This window comes from Tenrec ecaudatus, chromosome 12 (assembly GCF_050624435.1).
Source record: "Tenrec ecaudatus isolate mTenEca1 chromosome 12, mTenEca1.hap1, whole genome shotgun sequence".
In the NCBI taxonomy this organism is placed as follows: domain Eukaryota; kingdom Metazoa; phylum Chordata; class Mammalia; order Afrosoricida; family Tenrecidae; genus Tenrec; species Tenrec ecaudatus.
Genome location: NC_134541.1, coordinates 3,585,601 through 3,607,520, shown reverse-complemented (window position 1 = coordinate 3,607,520; position 21,920 = coordinate 3,585,601). Strand labels below are relative to the sequence as shown.

General features: G+C 51.1%; 1 protein-coding gene across 2 annotated transcripts in view; it reads left to right on the top strand.

The window, feature by feature from the left end:
- Window positions 1-8,598: 8,598 nt before the first annotated feature.
- Window positions 8,599-21,920, top strand: part of NELFCD (negative elongation factor complex member C/D) — a 121,181-nt gene continuing 107,859 nt past the window's right edge. The window contains exons 1-4 of one of the 2 annotated variants that reach the window (XM_075528368.1): window positions 8,599-8,727; window positions 15,880-15,998; window positions 16,202-16,311; window positions 16,893-17,002. In XM_075528368.1, the coding sequence (XP_075384483.1) occupies window positions 8,641-8,727; window positions 15,880-15,998; window positions 16,202-16,311; window positions 16,893-17,002 (426 nt within the window). In that variant the 5' untranslated portion in view covers window positions 8,599-8,640. The remainder of the gene's footprint in view (window positions 8,728-15,879; window positions 15,999-16,201; window positions 16,312-16,892; window positions 17,003-21,920) is intronic. The other variant, XM_075528369.1, reaches the window with a different exon arrangement.

The window sequence follows — 21,920 nt, the reverse complement described above, 5'->3', positions numbered from 1 at the left end:
TTGCTGATGGAGATCAAGAACTGTAGCCTTCAGAAGGGATTACAACTCAATGTAAAGAAGACCCCAATCCTCACACCTAGAACAATAGGTAACATCATGATTAATAGAGAAATGGATGAAGTTGTCAAGGATTTTGTCTTACTCGGATCCATAATCCATCCTCATGGAAGCAGCAGAGATCAAAAGACATACTGCATTAGGTCCATCTGCTGCACAGACCTCTTTAGGGGACTGAAGAACGAGGATGCTACTCTGAGGACTAAGGTGCACCTGACCCAAGCTGTGGTGTTCTGCATCGCATCATATGCATGTGAAAGTGGGACATTGAGTAAAGAAGACCAAAGGACAGATGCATTTGAATTGTGGTGCTGGAGAAGAATTTTGGAAGTACTGTGGACTGCTAAAAGGATATACCAATCTGGATTGGAAGAGATACAACCAGAGTGCTCCTGAGAGGCAAGGTTTGGATACGTTGTTAGGGGAGATACCATACTGGTTAAGTGGAGGGGCACCGAAAAAGAGGAAGGCCCTCGATGAGGTGGGCTGACACGGTGGCCCCAACAATGAACTCAGCATGGGCACACTGGGGAGGATGACACAGGACCAGGTAGCGTTTCATTCTGCTGTGCAGAGGCTCGCCGTGGGTCCAAACTGACTCAAGGACCCGGAACAACAATGACAACACACTGTGGTACATTAAATGTTAAAGAATAATGATGGACCTGTGAAACCCCTCGTGGCATGGAGGAACCTCAAAGATCTTTATTGTGTTGAGTGAAATTGGCCAATCACAAAGAACAAAGATTGTAAGAAACTTCTGTTAGACTTCAAAAATCAAGAATCAGGCTTTGGTGGTTCCCAGTGGCGGGAAGGAAAAGGGAGGAGGAGAGAATCAGAGGTTGGAGGGTGGGCAAGTCCGACGGGGGAAGAGAATATGCAACAGGAGGAGCATGGACAAACACATGGGGGCGGGGCAAGGGACAGGTCTAATGCTGAAGACAAAACTGCTCACCTGCTCTGAAAACTTCCACCTGATTCTCAATGAAAAGGATTTAAAAACAATAATAAAAGAACTAGGAAACAGACATGGCAAGTGTAACTTCTCTCTGAACAATGGCCTCTTTGTAACAGGCCAGGGTTAGATAGTGCTTGTCTACCAGTAACAAACATTTTGGATCAAAGATTCCATAGAAGAATTCTGCTCAAAAGGGGAGAGATGTGTAGCTGAAGTTCAAATTCTCTGAGCGCCAGACATCCTAAAGCCACGAAAGTTGAATAAGCTCCTAGAACTATGGTCCTGAAATCATCTTAAAATTTTTAGCCAAAAATATTTCTTGAAGTCTTCTTAAAACCAAGCAATATCTCATAGCTTAGCTAATAATAATTTTTTAAAAAAATCGTCTTCCTTGAACATTATGATCATTTAAAAGCTCTCTCAAACCCACTGCCATCAAGTCAATTATGACTCATAGTGACTCTATAGGCCAGGGTAGCTCTGCCCCTGTGAGTTTCCTGGACTGTAACTCTTTACGGGAGCAGAAAGCATCGTCTTTCTCCCCCAAAAAGTATCTATCTAGGATCAAACTGACAACATCGACTTGAGTCTTTAATTCTTCTGGGGCAGTGAGTTTACGGAATGGGAGGAACAACGGAGCAATGGAAGGTGAGAATGATCACAGGCACAGAAGAATGAGGTCAAGGTTATTGACTTGTACTTGGAGAAACTGTTGGGAGAAATCTACCTCAGCCAAAATCCTTTCCGAAAACCTTGTAATAATCCTGGTCTGTAAGAGACTGATGGAACTCTGGAAACTATGATTCTTCAATACCCTTCAGGACTAGAGCTGGACTTGCCCCCACTCATGGCTCAACTGTCAGTCAAATTATTGCTGCCGATACAAGATCAACAAACAGAAGTCCATTGGACTGCTACACACATTGGATAAGACCACAGAAGAGATCAAAAAGGCGGTAACGTTCACAATAGCCAAGCACAAATTGAAATATCTAGGGATATACCCGACTAAAAGAACAAAAGATCTATATGAGCAAAACTACAGAACACTATTACAAGAAACCAAGAGCGACCTCAACAAATGGAAGACTATCCCATGCTCGTGAATTGGAAAGCTCAATAAAGTCAAGATGTCAGTTCTGCCCATGGCACTATATAAATTTAATGCAATCCTGATACAATTACCCTCACCTTTCTTCAAAGAAATGGAAAAACTGATTACCAACTTCATATGGAGGGGAAGAAGCCCAGAATTAACAGAGAACTCCTCAAGAAGAAGGACACGGTGGGAGGGCTTGCTTTACCTGACTTTAGCACATACTATACAGCCATGGTTGTTCACACTGTCATTGGTACAGACCAATGGAAAAGAACTGATAACCCAGAAAGAATATCATCAGCACACGGACAACTTCATCTTTGATTAGGGCCCAAAAAATACCCAATGAAGATGCGCTCTTCAACAAGTGGTGCTGGAAAAATTGGATATCTACCTGAAGAAAAATGAAACAAGACTCTTATCTCACTCCATGCACAGGAATAAACTCAAGGTGGATCACAGACCTAGAGGTAAAACCCCTAACTATTAGGGCCATCGATGAGGGAATTGGGACCAATCTGAGAACCTTGGCACAGGGAATACATAGGCTATCGGAAATAGGGAAGGACACAAACACAGAGGAGGCAGAAATTGACAAGTGGGATATACTGAAGATAAAACACCTGCGTCCATCGAAAGATGGATTGTGATTAAGAGTTGTACAAGCCCCCAATAAAATGATTTTAAAAAAACCGATCGCTGCCATCCCGTCCACTCTGACTCGTAGCAATGATGCCCCGTGGGTTTCTGAGGCTCACCTTTCTCCCATGCAGCTCCGGGGAGCGTCAATGGAGTGATGACCCTGTGGCTAGCAGCCCAGCCAAGCGCCCAGACCTATAACACAGGCAGTTCCCAGGAGGTGCACACTCCTTAGGGCACGTCAGTCATGTGAGAGCAAAAGGGCAGCGTTTGCCCAGGGTTGTGAAGTTCAGGGGGCGGGGATAGGGAGGAAGGGCCCATGGGAACAGCAGATACAGAGGAGACGTGGGAGGAGACCTGTTATATGGCGGGGACTGCAGTCAACGCCACAGATCAAAATGCTTCCGCACCGTGAAGAGCAAAGCGAGCAGACGGCTGGCCCCACTTGCGCCCAGACCACACTGCAAAGCGAACAGGAAGAGAAAGGATGCCAGCAACGTGAGCGGCAGCACAGGACCCGCTTCCAAGCCCAGTGCCTCTCCATGTGGGGCTGTCTCTACAGAGCGCTGCCCCTGCTGGCGCATCTGCCCTCTTCCAAGCGCCAGCTCCAGCAGAGAGCAGGGGGGCTGGAAGGCACGTGTCTTCTTGTGGCCTGTCTTTGAAGCATCACCGCTGCTTTCGCCTCTCCATGAGAAGTTCAGCCCACACTCTAGAGCGGGGGAGCTAACCCCCACCCCTGAAGATGCCAGTATATATATGACGTTCCTGCTTGGAGAATAGACAGCATGCGTAGCTGTCATGGTGCTATGACCCCGTGCAGATGGTCGTAAGGACGTGCAATGGCTGCGCCAGACCGTGGAAGTGGAGAAGAGGTCCAGGGATGGATCTGGGGACACTGAAGGCCAGGAGGTGAGGTCAGCCGTTTGAAAAGGAACAGCTGATTCGGTGGGGGAAACCGGAACCGTGCGGGGCTGTGGTGAAGGGAAGGGCAGCGTCTCCGGAAGAATGGGGCTCTCGTCGGTGTGCGGTGTGCGTAGGCACAGGAGCTCAAAGAGCATGAAGGCAGACATGTAATGTCGGCGTGGTGTGAAGAAAACGGTGACACCGCAGGGGTCGTTCCGTGGTGTGAAGGGGACAGAGGGCAGGTGGGAGCAGGCTGAAGGCTGACTGGAAGGTGGAGAAGTTAACCATGGGGCCTGCATTGTATCCTGGGGAGCCCTGGTCGCGTAGCAGGTTCGGCATTGGGTTGCTAATCCAAAGGTCAGAGGTTTGAACTCACCAGATGAGGCAGGCCGCTCGGTGCCGCCAAGATTCACAGCCTTGGGAGTGCGATGGAGTAGTCCTCTGAGTAGTGGCATTAGGAGTCAGAATGGACTCAGGGCCCTGTGCTTGGTTCGATTACACAATCAGCCGGTAGGACCCTCTAAAGCCATCTGACTGGGGTCCACGTCATCCTGACGCCACTGCCTTCAGCGCCGGCACTGTGTCTGCACTGGACATCCTGCTAGCAGCCGGAAGGAGCCTCTGAACCCCACGTTTGGTCATATGAAGAAGCCTCAGTGGCTCCCGAGACTGACCTGGAAGCCCTGAGCCTAAAGCCCCCTAGTTCCTCAATAGCAGGTGAGCCCAGAAGGTCCTGAATATCACTGTGGAGCTCTGCGCTCTTTAAAAAATAACCAAACCAAACCACCACCGATATGAGCCCAAACGGCCGCCAGTACTTTAGACCCGGCCAGGCCGAGGGAGCCTGGGACTCAGTCACAAGTAGCACAGAATCAGAGCGAACTTGACACAATGTTAGCAATGTACCCAACAGTCCTGCACAGTGTGTGTGGTAGAAATGGTCAACTGAGAGCCAGCGTGTGTTTCCACTGGAACACAGTGAAATACGAATTCAATACTAATTCATTAAAAAGAAAAAAATCTGGGGCCATCCATTACCCTGGGCTACATCTCAAACTGCATGCAGGTGGCTACGTTACCTACCTCTCTGTAACCTTCCGTCAACCCCCCACCCCACTACCTTTCTCTTTTTCTCTCCCTCCCTCCCTGCTCCTCTCTCCTCTTGCTCCCTGCACCCAGGTCCTTACATTGTACTTGGGTCTTTCCTTTCCCCTGGGCCAATTCTCTTAGCAGCCTGTCTCAGGGGACGGTCCTTGCCCGGCCAGGCCCTCCTAGCCTCTCCTTTACGTCCAGCCCACCCCCGCTTTCCCCTGTCACCAATGCAGCCTTTCTCTTCTCCCCTGAGATTAGCACGAGGCGGACTCCATACCGCGTCCGTGACCCTGAGGAGATGCGCAGGACTCTCCCCTGGACTGGATTAAACCATGGCTCTTTCTTCAACAGGGACGTATTTCCGGTGGCTATAATGTTTCTTTTAAGCAACACAAGCTCCTGTGGACATTTTATAAGAAGTTTCTTTTTCAACAACAACTGGGCAACAGTCACCTCAGGAGAGAAGACCCACAGAGGGGATTCTTCTGAATCATGGTGACTTCTTAGGCTTGAATGGAATGCTTTCACGACAGGCTGTTTGGTAATCCATTGAAATAATGAGTAACCTTTGGGTTACCGAGGGCGAGGCGAGTTAAAGAATCCCGGATGCTGAAGGAGCAATTAGCTACATATATAGTAATTGGCCTGCTTTCAATTCAGGCACTATTAAAAAAAATCCAAGAAGTCTAAGCACTGTCCAGGCTTTCAAGGTTTTCAGAAAGCAAATGAAAAGAAGCCGGAGCCCAGCCAGCAGCAGGGAGACTCATTAGCTGCATACATGTTAATCCTGGGGATAGAAACTGGAACGCCATCTGTGGAACCCAGAGCCCCAGGCGCCCATCTCCAGCCACCTGCAAGGCATCCCCACCTGGAAGTGCTGGGGCCAGCTCAGCGCTCAGCACCTCCCAATCTGAACTCATTATGGTCCCCCACAGACACCTGCCTCCTCCAGGAGCCCCAAGCTCGGCTGTGCAGCAGCCCGGGTGTCAGAGATTCAACTGCATCCCCCACAGTTATGTGGGGCGACCCCCCCCCCTCAAGGTATATAGAAGTCCTAGCCACTGGGCCCGAGCCTGTTCCTCTGCCCTGAAATAAGGGGCTTCTTAGGTTGTGTTACAGAAGTCCTCGTGGCACAGCAGGCTACTAATCACAAGGTCATCAGTTTGAAACCACCGACTGCTCCAGGGGAGAAGGCCTCGATGCTGTGGTCTCCCTGCTGTTGTTTGCGTCTCTGCTGCATGCCGGGAGCTGCGCTGAGGGCTGCGGAAGCATCCTTTCCTTCTTCACAGCTACCCCATGAGGAGGTAGGTCAGCTTTTCCAGGAATGAGGTCTGACTTTTATGGGCGCGAGGCACTCGGTCTTTTCCATTGCCTCATATGCACGTGGAAGCTGGGCACCGAATAAAGGAGGCTGAAGAGCATCAGTGCCTTTGAATTGAGGTGCTGGCAACGCATATCGAAAGTAGTGTGGGCTGTCAAAAGGACAAACAGGTATGGCCGAGGGAGGAAAGGATGGAGAGACTTTTTCCCAGGTACTTTGGACATGTCTGTTGGGAGAGCCCAGTCCCTGGAGAAGGGCGCCATATTTGGTACCGTACAGGGGCTGCAACAAAGAGGAAAGCCCTCAGTGAGATGGGCGGACACAGCAGCTGCAACAGCGGCTGCAACAGGAGCTTCCAGAGGAGGAGCCATGGTGAGGACGCTACAGGACCGGGCAGTGTTTCATTCTGCTGTGCGGTCAGCATGCGTCAGACCTGACTAGATGGCAGCTAACAACAACAACAACAACAAGATACTTTTAAGGTTTCCAGGAGGCAAAGCAGCCCTAGTGGTGCAGTGGTTAAGGAGATCACTGCTGACTGAAAGGTTGGTGGTTCAAATCCACCAGCCACTCCAAAAGAGAAAGAGGTGTCCATCTGCTTCCATAAAGATGGAAGTCCCCTGGGTGAGTCCAAATCGACTGGACAGCAGTGAGATTTTTTTTTGGAGGGGTGGTGGTGACACAAACAGTAAGTGCTTGTGGAGAATGAATCCACTGAGAGAAGAAAGGCCTGATTATCGGCAGCCCTAAAAAAGATGTCATTCATGAAAACATCTTCGACATAACCAAACACCTGGGGGTCAGGAGCATGGTCAATTAGCAAAACTGTCTACTTCGGTGCATACCCACTGAGGCCTTAAAAGCTCATGATCAGCTATCACAGGTGCAATTGTGGGTCTCTCTCCATCCAGAGGGAAGGAGGGCGAGGAAAATCGAAACATGTGGACCCAATTAGCGCTGTGGATTAATGGGCCATACAGACTTCAGTCTCAAGGACGCTGAGACCAGAAGACCCCAGGGCAGTGGTTCGCAACCTTCCTCACACCGCGACCCTTGAATACAACTTCTCATGTGGTGGTGACCCACTAACCATAAAATTATTTTCGTTGCTACTTCATGACTCATTTTGCTACTGTTGTGAATCGGATGACCCCTGTGAAAGGGTCGTTTGACCCCCAAAGGGGTCGCAACCTACAAGTTGAGAACTGCTGCTCCAAAGGGAGGAAAATGTGGACCCAAGTTCAAGTTCATAAAAACCAACAGGAAACAAACAAACGAGGCTCCCTGGACTGATAGAAGAGTGCGATCCCTGAGAAGGTGGGCTTGTAATCATCCGTCAGCTCTAGGTTTGATCTCCGCCCAATTTTTGGTCAAATAAAAGGCCTCTAAGGGTGACAAGGACCCTGGAGGAACACCTACCTTGGGATGATCCAGCCCTTGGATCAGGACAAGACTCGGCAAGGTTTCGGGAGGAGGCAGAGGACCAGGTCACATGGGGAGGAATACCAGCCATTACTCAGTGGGGATTGCCATCAGTGTTACAAAAGTAGGTGTGGAATGGAGAACTGCAACACCTCCCCCATTTCACAGTGAAAGCCATTTGCTTTGTAAATTGCTGCCAGTGGGGTGCTGTTGAATTGATTTCCAATGACCCAAGGTGAGGGCAGACTGGCCCCCTGAAGTTCTCTAAGCAGCCATCTTCTCGGGAGCAGAATGTCAGGAGCTTCTGGGTAGGCTAGAGCCACCACCGTTTCATTTCGGGGAGAAGGTAACCACAGGTCACCGGAGCTCACAGCCGGGGGAACCCTGCGAAGATGCTCTGTCTGAAACACGTGGGATTCACTCCAGGGCTACCGGCTTGTGTTTTTCATAGGCACGTATACCTGGTGGGCCTTTCCTCGACGAAAAAACGTTTACAGCGCTATTTCATGACTGCATTTTTATCATTATACTAATTATAGTTACACAGATATAATCTAAGTTGGACTAATTATTATACTCCTCAATTTCCTCCCCTTCTGATTAAAACACAATAACGCAAAACGTTCTCGTGGGCTCCGCAAGGGTCCCTGGGGGGTTAAGTGCTTGAGCGAAAACTCGGGAAGGCTGGTGCTGTTCCGCAGAAGAAAGGGCAGACGGTCTGCTATGGGAAAGGCTACAGCCTAGGAAACTACTTTTGCTATAATGTTGCTCTGGGGCGGGCGTGACCCACGCAATGGGTCTGGGTACTTGATGGGCAATGGCCCTTATCCACTGTATGCACTTATGTGGTTAGATAGCGACCCGATGTACAGCAGAGGGAAACACTGCCTGGTCCTCCACGGGCGTCACCAACCTCGATAAGCGGGAGCCCGGCTAGTGAGGGAGGAGCCAGGAGCCCGCGGCAGGACTTCCCTGCACCGGAAGGTCGCCGACCTCGCCCCTCCCGCCAGGCCCCGCCCCTCCCGCCAGGCCCCGCCCCTCCACCCGGGCTCAGGCGCGCGGCCGCGGGGGGCGGGGCGGCGGGCCGCGCGTGCGCACTCCCGGCTATTCCCGCCGCGCGCATGCGCGCTGCGCTTGCTCTCGACCAGGATGGCGGGGGCCACGCCGGGTGCCGTCGCGGAGGAGGACTTTTTCGGGAATGTGGCCGAGTGGGGCGACGAGGCGGACGGCGGCCAGGTGAGGGGACAAGAATGCTGGTTCCGGTCGCCGGCGGGCCGGCCCGCGAGGTCGCCGAGTAGTTGAAGCACAGCCCGTCCCGCCCACTTCCGCGGCCGACGTGCCCCGGCCGCGCCCCCGCACGCCACCGGCCCCCCCCCTTGCCCCAGGGGCACTGTGCCCTCACTTCACCTGTAGGGCTGGGGAGGGGCAAGGGGGGACTGCCTTGCCCCGCCTAGGGGGCCCAGAGGCCCCCGCAGGGCCGGTGCCTCAGTTTCCCCTGGTGACCGTCGGGCCATGATTGGCCCATTCACCTGGAGTTCCAAGGCGAGCAGCCACCAACTCAGGAGTCTGGACCCACAGCTGTGCAGGCACCATCCCCAGGGGAAGGCCCACCTTTGGACACTACAGTCATGGGCCGACTCTCCTACCCCCTTGGGGCAGAATGATACGGGAAGGGGGCCGGGAGAGGGGCCCCACTCTGCTCTGCCCTGAAGCCTTTGATTCTGACCCTTTCACAAAAGCCATCCTTTTAGGCACATTGGGTGGGTTTGGAGCACCCATGCTGGCCTAGTGACTACTAGTTGGACGGCTAACCACAAGGGCAGCAGTTCGAAACCACGGGCCACGGAAACCACAGGGCCAGTTCTATATGTCCTCTAGGGTCACTGTCGAGGTGGAATCCACCCCATGGCATTGATAGGGCTGATTCAAACTGCCAACCCCTTGGTTAGCAACCTGGTGCTTAACCATTGCACCCCCACTGCCAGTCTCCCTGATGTTAGGGTTTAGAATGCGTACAACCTTACTCTAATGGTAAGACTCCCCTGGGGTCTCAGTGAGAAGTGCTCAGCCCCACCTGGGGACTGGGGACCAGTCACAGTCTAGGGCCCAGCCTGGGAAAGTACCTGCTCATAGGAGTTAAGATAAGCTACCTCTGGGAAACAGAAGCAGGCCTCAATTGTGGTTGCATCTGCCTTATGATGGGCTGCCCTTTGGATGTTCTGGTTTTGTTGTTGGGGTAGACGTTAGAGTTAGCAGATAGAGCCCTGGTGGCACAGTGGGTTACCTGTTGGGCTGCTAATCACAAGGTCTGCGATTTGAAACCACCAGGTGTTCCACAGGAGAGCGGATGCTTTCTACTCTTGGAAAGAGTTTACAGCCCCAGCATCCCACAGGTGCAGTTCTACCTTGCCCTATAGGGTCGCTGTGAGTTGGAATTGACTTAATGGCCTGCGTGAGTGTGATACTAATGAGGGGCCTTGGTGGCATAGTGATTTCACGTTGGGCTGCTAACCCTGAGGTCAGCAGTTTGAAACCACCAGCTGCTCCTGGGGAGAAAGAAGGTTTATGCTCTTGGAAACCCTTAGGGGCAGTTCTGCCTTGTCCTGTGGGGTTGCTGTGAGTTGGCATCAAGTTGAAGGCAATGAGTTGGTTGTTTTGTATTTTTTTTTACGGCACTTCATCCACATGTCATACAATTCAGTACTTCAATCATACCCAGAAGAGGTGTACAATTATCACCATATTCAATTCTAGAACATTTTCTTCTTCCTTGTAGTCGTTGTTACTCCTGTAATTATTTTTTTTCTAATTGTGGCAAGAATATACGCAAGAGAACGTTCTCCAGTTCCACAACCTCCACTTGTGTAATTCTTTTCATTTGTTTGCTTTTTTATACTTAGCAATATGTACTAACTATGATGCTGTGGTGCATTATTTGCTGTTGTTATTGTTCTCATGCTAACCCCCAAAGACCAAGATGAGATTGATGAAGACACTGGTAACAGAAGGCAGTAATAATGAAAACTAAAGAAATAAAAGGAGGTGTTTGACTTCACATCAGGACTGTCTTATGATGGATGAGTCATCGGATCTGAACCCTGTCGGTCAGGGCTTCGCTGTAGGATTTTTGGCAGTCCCTGGTACTTTCAGTCTTCTGCACCAGCACCGGGATGCAAATGCATTGATGCTTCTTCAGTCTTTCTTCCTCACATCCACAGGAGGGAGAGCAAAGTGTTTAGTGGGCTGCATGATGGAGCCTCCCATGGCATCATTGGAAGATTAAAGTTGAGTGGAGAAAGGGCCAGGTTTGTGCCATGGAGAGCTGGGCCAGGTGTTTCATGCACTGTCTCTTCCCGCTATCACGGTGCCCATGGTGCAAAAGCCAAGAGAGGCACACAGGACTTGGCTGTCTGTCCAAGGTCACAGAACTCATCACCAGGGGAATAGGGCACCAAACCCAGACCCACGTTGATGTCCTTGCTGGCCCCTGAGATGGTCCGTGGTGCTTTGGTGTTGGGGACATCCTGTTGAGAATGTCATAGTATTTGGCACAATGAGCCTTCAGGTCAGAGTGTAAGAACTGTAAGTGTAAGCGTCTTCAAGGCTGTCTAGACCAGTGCCCCCATTTTAGAGCTTGAACACATAAGCTACCCCAGTGTACCCCAGTGGGAATGGCAGAGCTGGGCATGGTCCCGAGGATGGACAACTTTCTGGGTGACTTTGCTTTGGCTTGTTGATCATAGAGGTCACTCATTGATGAGAGAGGTGGCCCTGATGTTCTGGTCTCATTCATTCTGGTAGGACTCTGCTTAGAGGATGGAGAGGAAGGTGACAGAAAGGTGGCAGGAGCTGGCTTTTGAAAGCTAGTGGTGGGTCAGTGTTTATGTCTCTCACCCTGTGCACTTGACTCTGTTATCTGGTTTCTTGGAGGGAGGAAGGAGCCCACTGGGATGCTAAGCCCAGAAGGCAAGCGTTCCTAAAATGTCAGGCTGCCCCAGCAGAAGCGAAGCAGCACGAATGAGCCTGGGCTGTGAGCAGTGAGGCGGGAGAGCTGTGGTTCCAGAAGATAACCGAGGCCAGCAGGGAAAGATGATTGAAGGCAGGCCAGGGCGGTAGGGGAGGATTACTAATGTGCATAAAAGCCAGAGATAAAGAGCTATGGGGCAAATATGGAAGAGGGCCAATGGGCATGATGTGTGGGCAAGATGTGGGGCGGGACATGGTGGGAGGAACTGAGGTCGGTCCCAGGTTTCCAGCTTTAGGGTAGCAAGCCGAAGGCGGAAGCTGGGGTGAGGCCGGCTGAAGGCCTGCGGAGTGAGGGCTTTGAGCAGAACAGACTGGTGAAGACATGAATCCAGAGCCCAGGGGCGAGAACGGAGCTGAATTTCCGCTTCATACACAGGGAGATTGCCAAGGGGAAGATGCGGTCTTAGCAACTGGACAGGACAGAGTCTGGGTGAAGTAGTATTGCTAAAGTCTCCCCACAAATGCCATCTTGGAGGAGACACCCCAGGCTCCCCGTGAAGACTTCATGCCCTGTCTGCACCCACAGCACGTTGGATCCCTCAATGTTTTCAACCTTGCTTCTACGACTGGTCTTGTGCATTCTCCTGGTAGCCCACGGGACCTCCATGGGTCTCTTGCAGATAGTTCATCTAGACCAGCGGTTCTCAACCCGTGGGTCGCGACCCCTTTTGGCGTCGAACGACCCTTTCACAGGGGTCATCCTGTTCATAACAATAGCAAAGTTTCAGTTATGAAGCACCAGTGAAAATAATCTTATGGTTGGGGGGCGGGGGGTCACCGCAGCGTGAGGAACTGTCTTAAAGGGTCGCGGCATTAAGAAGGTTGAGAACCACTGATCTAGACCAAGGTTGGACAAGCTGTTCTGGGAAGGAACAGAGGGTAAATACCCTGGTCTGTGGGGCTCTCCCTGGCAGTGACCGAGCTGTGTTATCGTAAGGGGTAGGCAGGTGATGCAGCTGCTGTGAGGGCCAGTGAGTCCACTCCAACTCCCAGCCACCCCTCTGACCACGCAAGGAGGCACTGCCTCATCCTCCACCGCCTGTGCAATGGCTGGCACTTTTGAGCACTGTGTTGATCCATCTCATCGAAAGTCTTCCTCTTTTTTGACGACCTTCCCTTTACCAAGCATGATATCCTTCTCCAGGGACTGGCCCCTCCTAATAACGAGCCCATCGTTTGTGAGACAGAGTCTCACAGTCCTCATTTTAAGGAGCATGCTAAAGACAATTTTTTTTTGTTATTCTGGCAGCCCACGGTTTCTTTGATATTCTTTGCCAGCACTACAATTCAAGAATGTGTCCACTCTTGGGGCCACTGAAAGTGCCACAGCTTGTCCGGTGCATCGGAGGGAGCAGCCCTCAAAGTGACATCTGTACATTTTGACACTTGAAGAAGGTCTTTTGCTGCAGATTGGCCCAATGTAATCTGCTCTCTGATACCTTGTCTGCTGCTTCTGTGCGTGTTGATTGTGGATCATAGAGGAACATGACATCCTTGACACTGTTGAGTTTTCCTCCGTTCATCGTGATGCTGTTGATTGGTCCAGGTGTGAGGATTTAGACAAGAGTGCGAGAATGAACATGGCTCTCCCAGTAAAACTTCATGTACAAAATGGGAAGGGGGGCTATATTTCACCCGGGGCCGTAGTTTGCTGACCCCTGGGCCAGTTTGTACTCCAGACGCGTTTGTGAACTCCTCGGATGGACAAAAGTGTGTCGTGTACAGTTCTCACACGTACCCTGGGATGATGAGCCACTGCTCAGGACAGAGGGAGTGTGCACAGAACACCTGCTTGTCGGTGAGCACTTCAGTCTCCAAGCTAGACAGCGCCTGGAGCCAGCACCTGGCTGTCACTTGCAGATAAAGGAGCCTGACCCTTCGGCTTGGAGCCTTGCTTGAGGGCAGTTGCCCACAAGCAGATTGAGGCAGAAATCAACCCAGCCTGCTGATGATCTAAGGCATGCCAGCGCCACCCGCTTCCTGACAGTCAACAGTGTGGTGCCTCCAAGGATCACTTTGTAAGCCTGTGGTTACGCACTGACTTCTCACAGCGGCCCTGCAGGGCAGAGGAGAGCTGCCCTGTGGAGCCTCCTTGGCTGCTGTCGGGATGGAAGCAGACTGCCGTGGCCTCCTTGGGATTGCCCAGCTTTGGGTTAGCAGCCGAGCACTTAATCACTGTGCCACCGGGGCGACTTAAGAATTTGTTTAGAAAACAAAGAGCTCTGTCTGAAATACCGGCTTTGAAAATCATCACAATAGGCCATGTATGTTGGACTCTCACATAGAATTGTATACTGTGCTAAAGCACCCACTGCCCACAAAGAAACTCTGACACGCAGTGGCCTTAGATGGGTCCTCCGGGACACTCAGTCTCTATGGGAGCAGACAGCCCCACCTTTCTCCCACCGAGTGGCGGCTGATCCTGCTAAGCATCTCCCGGTGCCCCCCGAGCTGTGCTCAGCACTTGCAGATTGAGTTCCTGGCACCCGCATAGCAGCCTGGTGGGAGGCAGGCTGTTGTGACCTTTAAGGGACAGGAGGAAGCAGAGGTTGGGTCACGCGTGCGGGCTTGAATGCAAACCAGTGCACAGGCGTTTCTGTAGCCACTCCGCACTTGTCCTGCCCACATACCTAGAGGCTTGTCCAAGTCCAGTACATTGCGTGCGTGGAGCCTTCACTGCAAGAAGCTCCACAAGAAGTGGGAAGGCTCTATGGTCATTGGTCGACAGTCCACCCTTTCAAGAGGCAGCACATGAACAACTGTTGGTGCTGAAGGTAGAGGTCCAAGCTGCACGGAAGGCATCAGGGAACAACAAGGCTCCAGGAATAGACTGAATACCAGTTGAAATGTTTCAACCAGCGGATGAAGCCCTGGAGGAACCCAGCTCACCTCTGTCAGGACATTTTGGAGACAGCTACCAGAATGCAGACATTGCCTAGCAGCATCATTAGCATCACATATAAGTCAAAGTTTGCTGAGGATAATTTAAAAACGGTTCCACCAGTGCATCAATAGGGAGCTGCCAGAAATGCAAGCTGAAGAGGATGTGGCAGGACGGAGGTCATTGCTGATGCCAGGGAGGCGCTGGCTAAAGTGCTTACTCGTGTTGGATTGGCTGTGCCATGGCATTGGGCTCTGCTTCACCACACACGATGGGTGACTTTGAAAAGACCAGAACAATTGATTTTGCTCATGCCGAATCTATTGTTCAAAAAGAACAAGAACGCTGCATGGGCTAAAATCACAGGAAAGGTGTGTGTCAGGGTTCTATCCGCTCCCCATACTTCTTCCATCTATATCCTGAGCAAATAAAGAAGCTGGAGTATATGAAGAAGAATGTGGCATCAAGATTGGAGGTAGACTTTTTTTTAGCAACCTGTGGTGCACAGGCTTGCTGCAAGTAAGACGCACTGGAAGCAACTGCTGATGAAGATCAAGGATGGCAGCCTCTGTGGATGATGACTCATGTAAAGAAGACGAAACCCTCACAACTAGACCAGCAGGCAACATCACGATAAACAGGAGGATTCACCTTGCCTGGACCACAAGCAGTCCAGAGATCAACAGATGCATTTCATTAGGTCAATCTGCTGCACAAGTCCGCTTTTGTTGCTTTGAGGATTGAAGTACGACTGATCCAAGCCATGGTATTTCCCATCACCAAGTCAGACATTGAGTCGGGAAGACTGAAGAAGAATCGATGCATGTGCATTCTGGCGCTGCTGAAGACTGTTGAAAGGACCACCAACAGAAGGAACACAAATAGGTCTGTCTGAGAAGGAGTACAGCGAGAATGCTCCTTTAGAGACAGGGGTGCCGAGACCTCGGCTCAAGTAGTGTGGACATGTCTCAGGAGGGACAAGTCCTAGAAAAGGATGACGTGTTTGGTAAAGTAGAGGGTCAGCAAGAGAGAGGTAGTCCTCTAATGAGGTAGGTGACCTGGTGCCTCCAACACGGCTCAGACACAGCAATGAGTGTAAGGACGCTGCAGGACCGGACAGTGCGTGGCTCTTGTACGTGGGGTCACTGTGGTCAGAACTGACTCAAGAGACCTTGCCACCACAGCAGCGTGGACACTTGAGAAACAAACAGGACCCAGATAGCCCAAGGAGCCCTGGGGGTGCAAATGGCTGAGCTCTTGGCTGTGGACGGAAAGGTTGGTCGTTTGAACCCACCGGCGGCTCCCTGCTCGCAAAGACGTGGTGATCACAGAAAGGTGACGAGCTGGGGCAGATAGATCCGACTCTCCCATGGGGGGGGGGGTGTGTGCCACTGGGAGCAGGGACTGTCTCAGCAGCACCCAACAAGCCACAGAGCCAGGGTGCTTGTGTCAGTGAGGTCCCCAGCTCACGGCATTTACAGCAGCAGGAGGAGGACTTTGGAGAGGGCGAGGACGACACCGAGGTCCAGCTGGAGTGTCTGCACAAGTTCTCCACCCGGGATTACATCATGGAGCCGTCCATCTTCAACACGCTGAAGAGGTAGGAGGCGTGGGTGTGGCTGAGGGAGGAAGGTGGGCGCTGCCGCAGGGTCAAAGTGAGAGGGCTGTGATGTTGGCATGGAAGGCACCGGGGGTGGCACTTGAACAGTCTATGTCACCTGCCGTCCTGCTGGCCGGTCGTGGGGCCAACCTCACGCCCCAGCGCTCCATGTGGCAGTGTAGCCGCCCCCTCTCCTTCTGTAGGTATTTCCAGGCCGGAGGGTCTCCTGAGAATGTCATCCAGCTCTTGTCCGAGAACTACACCGCTGTGGCCCAGACTGTGAACCTGCTTGCTGAGTGGCTCATCCAGACAGGTGCGGGGACCATGCCCTTGCTTAGCCCTCCCCCCACATCCCACCACCCCTTTTATTAGACCCTGGGATCGTCCCCAGGTAGAAGGAGGTCTTGAGCCTGTAATTGGAGGATAGAGAGCTCCTGCCATCTGAGCCCCTTGCCATGTTGGAGGATTCTTGGACCCCAAGTGGCCCACTCGGTAGGTCCTTCCTGAGCTCTGCAGTCCCAGGAAGTCCATGAGCTGACTTAGTGCAGTGCTCACATCACCCCTTTTACTCACTGTAAGCCCAGTGGGCGGTGCAGATGGCCATGCTGAGGCTCGGCCTCCAGGAAGCCAGGTGTCAGCCTCGCTGCCCTGCAAAGCCGGCCAGCCTATTAGATGTGAAGACCCTCCTGGTTCGTCTCAGCTGCACCCCATCCCACTCCCTACCCCCGCCTGCTTTGAATGTTTGTGCTCAGTTAGGTGTTGGGGGCTTCTCACTGAAGATACTGAGTAAACACCCATCCGTGAATGATTTTGTGCCACGCAAGCCCCCTATGTGATGTAAGTCTGCTCTCGCTGGCGGGCTGAGAGACAGCCGTCCTTCCTGCTCTCCTTCAGGTGTGGAGCCTGTGCAGGTTCAGGAGACGGTGGAAAACCACCTGAAGAGTCTACTCATCAAACATTTTGACCCCCGCAAAGCAGATTCCATCTTCACGGAGGAAGGCGAGGTGAGGAATGGGTTCCTGCCTTCAGGGCTGGTCCCCAGAGACAAAAGCTTCACAGGGTCGGCTTGGGCCCACAAGTCACAGCCAGATGGAGGTGGCCAGGAAGAGCAACAAGCTCCAGGTCACAGTCCTGTCCATCGGAGAAGCAGGGGGAAGTGGGCGAGAGATTCTACACAGCCATGAGGGAAAGTGCTGGGGGCTGGCAGAGGCCAGGATGCTCTCAGGAGGTGGGACAGTTGGTGGATCTTGCAGAGGGTCTAGGGCCCATGAGTACCTCACACACAGGCCCCCATCATCGGGCTGTGCTTACCGGGAGTAGGCTGGCCACAGGCCCAGCCGTGCCTTGCCATGGCTGTGGTGGCGCAGAGATGGCAGAGAGCTCTGGGCAGCCCTGTGCCTCTGTCACCTGGGGAACTGCTTTCATCGCCGTCACGCCTCTGGGAAAGCGGGGATGAGCTCCTGGTGGGAAAGGAGGGGCCAGTGAGCTCAGGTGAGTGGTAGGCATCCAGGGACTGACAGGTGTGATCATGGTAGGAACCCAGGGACAGTGGGATAGTGTTCATGGGGGGAAATCTAGTCCCAGTGGGCTTATGTTCATGGAAGAAAATCTAGGGACAGTGAGCTTCATTCATGGTAGGAAATGTAGGGGATGTGGGCTTACGTGCATGGTAGAATTTCTAGGAGCAATGGACTTATTCTCATGGTAAGTGTTTGAAGGGCAGTAACTTAGGTTCATGGGAGGAAATCTACAGGCAGCGGGCTGATGAGCATGGTAGGAAATCAAGGGCAGTGGGCTGTTGTTCACGGTAAGAAATCTAGGGGTAGCGGGCTTACGTCTATGGTAGGAAGTGTGGTAGCAGTGCACTTAAGTCCAAGGTAGGAATTCTAAGACTAGTGGACTTTTGTTCATGGTAGTGATTATAGAGACTGTACTCTATGTTCATGGTGGGAAATCTACAGGCCAATGGCTTGTCTGCATGGTGGGAAATCTAGGGGAAATGGGCTTATGTTTGTGGTAGGAAATACAAGGTCAGTAGGGTTCTGTTCACGGTAAAAAATAGGGAAAGAGGGCTTCTGTTCATAGTAGGACATGTGCGGGTAGTGGGCTTATGTCCCTGCTGGGAAGTCTAGGGGTGGTGGGCTGCTGTATGTGGTAAGAAATCTAGGGAAAGGGGGCTTCTGTTCATAGTAGACATGTGCGGGTAGTGGGCTTATGTCCCTGCTGGGAAGTCTAGGTAGGGGTGGTGGACTGCTGTATGTGGTAAGAAATCTAGGGAAAGGGGGCTTCTGTTCATGGCAGGTATTCGAGGAGGAGTGGACTTATGTTCATGTTAGGAATTCTGAGAGCAGTTTCCTTAGAGTTCGTGGTTGGCATTGTAGGGGCAGTAACTAACGTATGTTCTTGGTAGGAAATCTACAGGCAGAGGGATTATGTTCAAGATGTGACATCTATAGGCAGTGGACTTATGTTCATGGTGGGATAGCTATACACAGTGGGATTATTATGTTCATGGTGGGAAATCTAGTGTCAGTGGGCTGTTATTCCTGGTAGGAAATCAAGGGGTCATGGGCATATGTGCATGGTAGGGATCATAGGAACAATGGGGACATCTGTTTATGGTGAGATTTATAGAGACAGTAACTTATGTTCATGGTAGTGAATCAACAGACATATCTTATTTTCATGGGGGGAAACCTATGGGCTGTAGGATTAAGTTCATGGTGGGAAATCTATGGGCAATGGGTTAATGTTCGTGGTTGGAAATCTAGAGTGGGTGGAATTATGTTCACAGTGGGAAACCGAGGGGCAGTGGGCTGTTGTTCGTGGTAAGAAATCTAGGGGCAGTGGGCTGTTGTTCATGGTAAGAAACCGAGGGGCAGTGGGCTGTTGTTCGTGGTAAGAAATTTAGGAGCAGTGGGCTGTTGTTCGTGGTAAGAAACCGAGGGGCAGTGGGCTGTTGTTCGTGGTAAGAAACCGAGGGGCAGTGGGCTGTTGTTCGTGGTAAGAAATCTAGGGGCAGTGGGCTGTTGTTCGTGGTAAGAAATCTAGGGGCAGTGGGCTGTTCGTGGTAAGAAACCGAGGGGCAGTGGGCTGTTGTTCGTGGTAAGAAACTGAGGGGCAGTGGGCTAATGTTTATGGTGGGAATTGCAGGAGCAGTGGACTTCGGATCATGAGGAATTACAGTAACTGATGTTCATGGTGGGAAATCTATAGGCAGGGGGATTATTGTGTTCATGGTGGGCAATCTAGGGGCAATAGGATTATGTTCATGGTGAGAAATCTACAGGGAGTAGGCTTACATTCCTGGTAGGAAATCTAGGGGTAAGGGGGTTAACGTTCTAGGTAGGAAACCTAGGGGCTGTAAGAGGTTGGTCTGGTGGAGAATATAGGGGCAGTGGGCTCTTGTTCATGGTACAAAATGTAGACATTATGGGTTTGTTTCCCTGGCAGGTATTCTAGGAGTGGCGGACATATGTTCATGGTAGGAATTCTACAGGAAGATGGCTTATCTTCACAGTGGGAAATCTATAGGCAGTGGGTTTATGTTCATGGTAGGAAATCCACAGGCAGAGGGCTTACGTTCATGGTAGGAAATCTACGGCTTATGTTCATGGAACAAAATCTAGGGACAGTGAGCTGTATTCATGGTAGGAAATGTAGGGGCAGTAGGGTTATGTTCAAGTTACAAAACCTAGGGGCTGTGGGAGGTTGTTCACAGTAAGAAATCTGGGCATTGTGGCCTTATTTCCTGGCAGGTGTTCTAGAAGCAGTGGACTATGTCCATGGTAGGAATTCTACCAGGAAGGTGTCTCATCTTCATGTTGGGAAATCTGTAGGCAAAGGGATTGTGTTCATGGTGGGCAATCTAGAGGCAGTAGGATTATGTTCATGGTGAGAAATCTAGACGTAGTGGGGTTATGTTCATGGTAGGAAACCTCGGCCCAATGGGTGATAGGTTTGTTCGGAAACCTAGGGTCTTAGGGCTCTAGTTCATGGTTAGAAATTGAGGGAGAGTGGGTTTATGTTTATAAGGCAGGTATTCTAGGGGCAGTGGGCTTATGTTCATGTTAGGAATTCTAGGGGCAGTAAGGAACATGTGAATGGCAAGACATCTGCACGCAGAGTCTGCATGGTAAGAAATCCAGGGCAGTGGGCTTATGTTCATGGTGGGCAATCTGCAGGCTGGGTGATTATGTTCATTGTGGGAAGTATAGGGCAGTGTGGCTCATTTTCATAGTGGGAAATCTATAGGCAGTGTCATTCTATTCCTGCTGGTAATGAGCTTATGTTCATTATAGGAAATCTAGGTAGTATGGAATTTATTTATTGTAGGAAAGCCAGGGCCAGTGGGCTTATGGTCACAATCAGAAATCCACAGCAAGTGGGCTCATATTAATGGAAGAAAATCAGGGACAACGAGCTGTATTCATGGTGGGAAATGTAGAGGCCGTGGGCTGTGTTCATGGTGTGATACCCAGGGTCAGTGGACTCTGTTCATGGTGGGAAATGTAGAGGCCGAGGGCCGTGTTCATGGTGGGAAACCCAGGGTCAGTGGGCTTAGGTTCGCGGCGGGATATCTGTAGAGAGTGGACTTCAGTTCATGGTATGAAAACTAGGGGCAGTGGGGTTACGTTCATGGTGGGAACTCTAGGGGAAAAGCATTTTGTTCACTGAGAAATAGGTGGAGCAGGCTAACGTTGATGGTAGGAGATCAAAGGGCAGTGGGCTTATGTTCATGGTGGAAAATCTAGGTTGGAAATCTAGGGTGGATGGGATTCCTGGTAGTGGGCCTTATGTTTATGGTGGGAATTGTAGGAGCAGTGGACGTCTGATCAGGTGGGAGTTATAGAGGCAGTTACTTATGTTCAGGCAGATGGCACATCTTGATGGTGGGAAAGCTGTAGGCACTGGGGAATCTAGGGCAGTAGAATTAAGTTCTTGGTGAGAAATCTATGGGGAGTTGGCTTACGTTTATGGTAGGAAATCTAACGGTGGTGATGGTATGGTATGTTCATGGTCTGGAACGTAGGGGCTGTGGGAGGTGGTTCTAGTGGGAAAGCTGGGGCAGTGGGCTGTTGCTCATGGTAGAAAATCTAGGGGCAGTGGGCTAATGTTCATGATGGGAAGTCTAGGGACAGTGAGATGATGTTCCTGGGGGGAAATGTAGTGGCAGTGGGGTTATGTTCATTGTGAGAAATGTAGGGGTCATAAGCTTATGTTCCTGGTAGGAAATCTAGGGGTGGTAGACTTACACTCATAATGGGAAATGTATAGGTATTGGGATGATGTTCAAGTTGAGAAATCTAGGGGCAGTGGGCTTATGTTCATGATTAGAAGTCTAGGGCGGGTGGAATTTTGTTCACAGTGGGAAACCGAGGGGCAGTGGGCTGTTGTTTGTGGTAAGAAATCTAGGGGTAGTGGGCTTATAGAGGCTTATAGAGGCTGTAACTTATGTTCATGGAGGAAACTAGTTGGTTCATCTTGTTGGTGGGAAATCTAGGGTCAGTGGGATTATGTTCTTGGTGAGGAATTGACAGGGTATGGGCTTAAGTTTATGCTAGGAAATCTAGGACCAGTAGATGTACCTTCATGTTCAGAAACCTAGGGGCAGGGGAAGATTGTTTTGGTGGGAAAGCTAGGTGCAGTGGGTTGTAGTTCGTGGTAAGCCCTAGTGGGTTTATATTTATGGTAGGAATTGTAGGTAGATTGGATTTATGTTCAACTTAAGAATTCTAGGCACAGTAGACTTCTGTTCATGCTAGGAATTATAGAGGCAGTAACATGTCCGTGGTAGGAAATCTATAGACAGCTTATCTTCATGGTGGGAAAACTATATACCACTGCCTATAGATTTCCCATCATGAAGATAAGCCATACTCCTATAGAATTCCTACCATGAACATCAGCCCACTGCCCCTA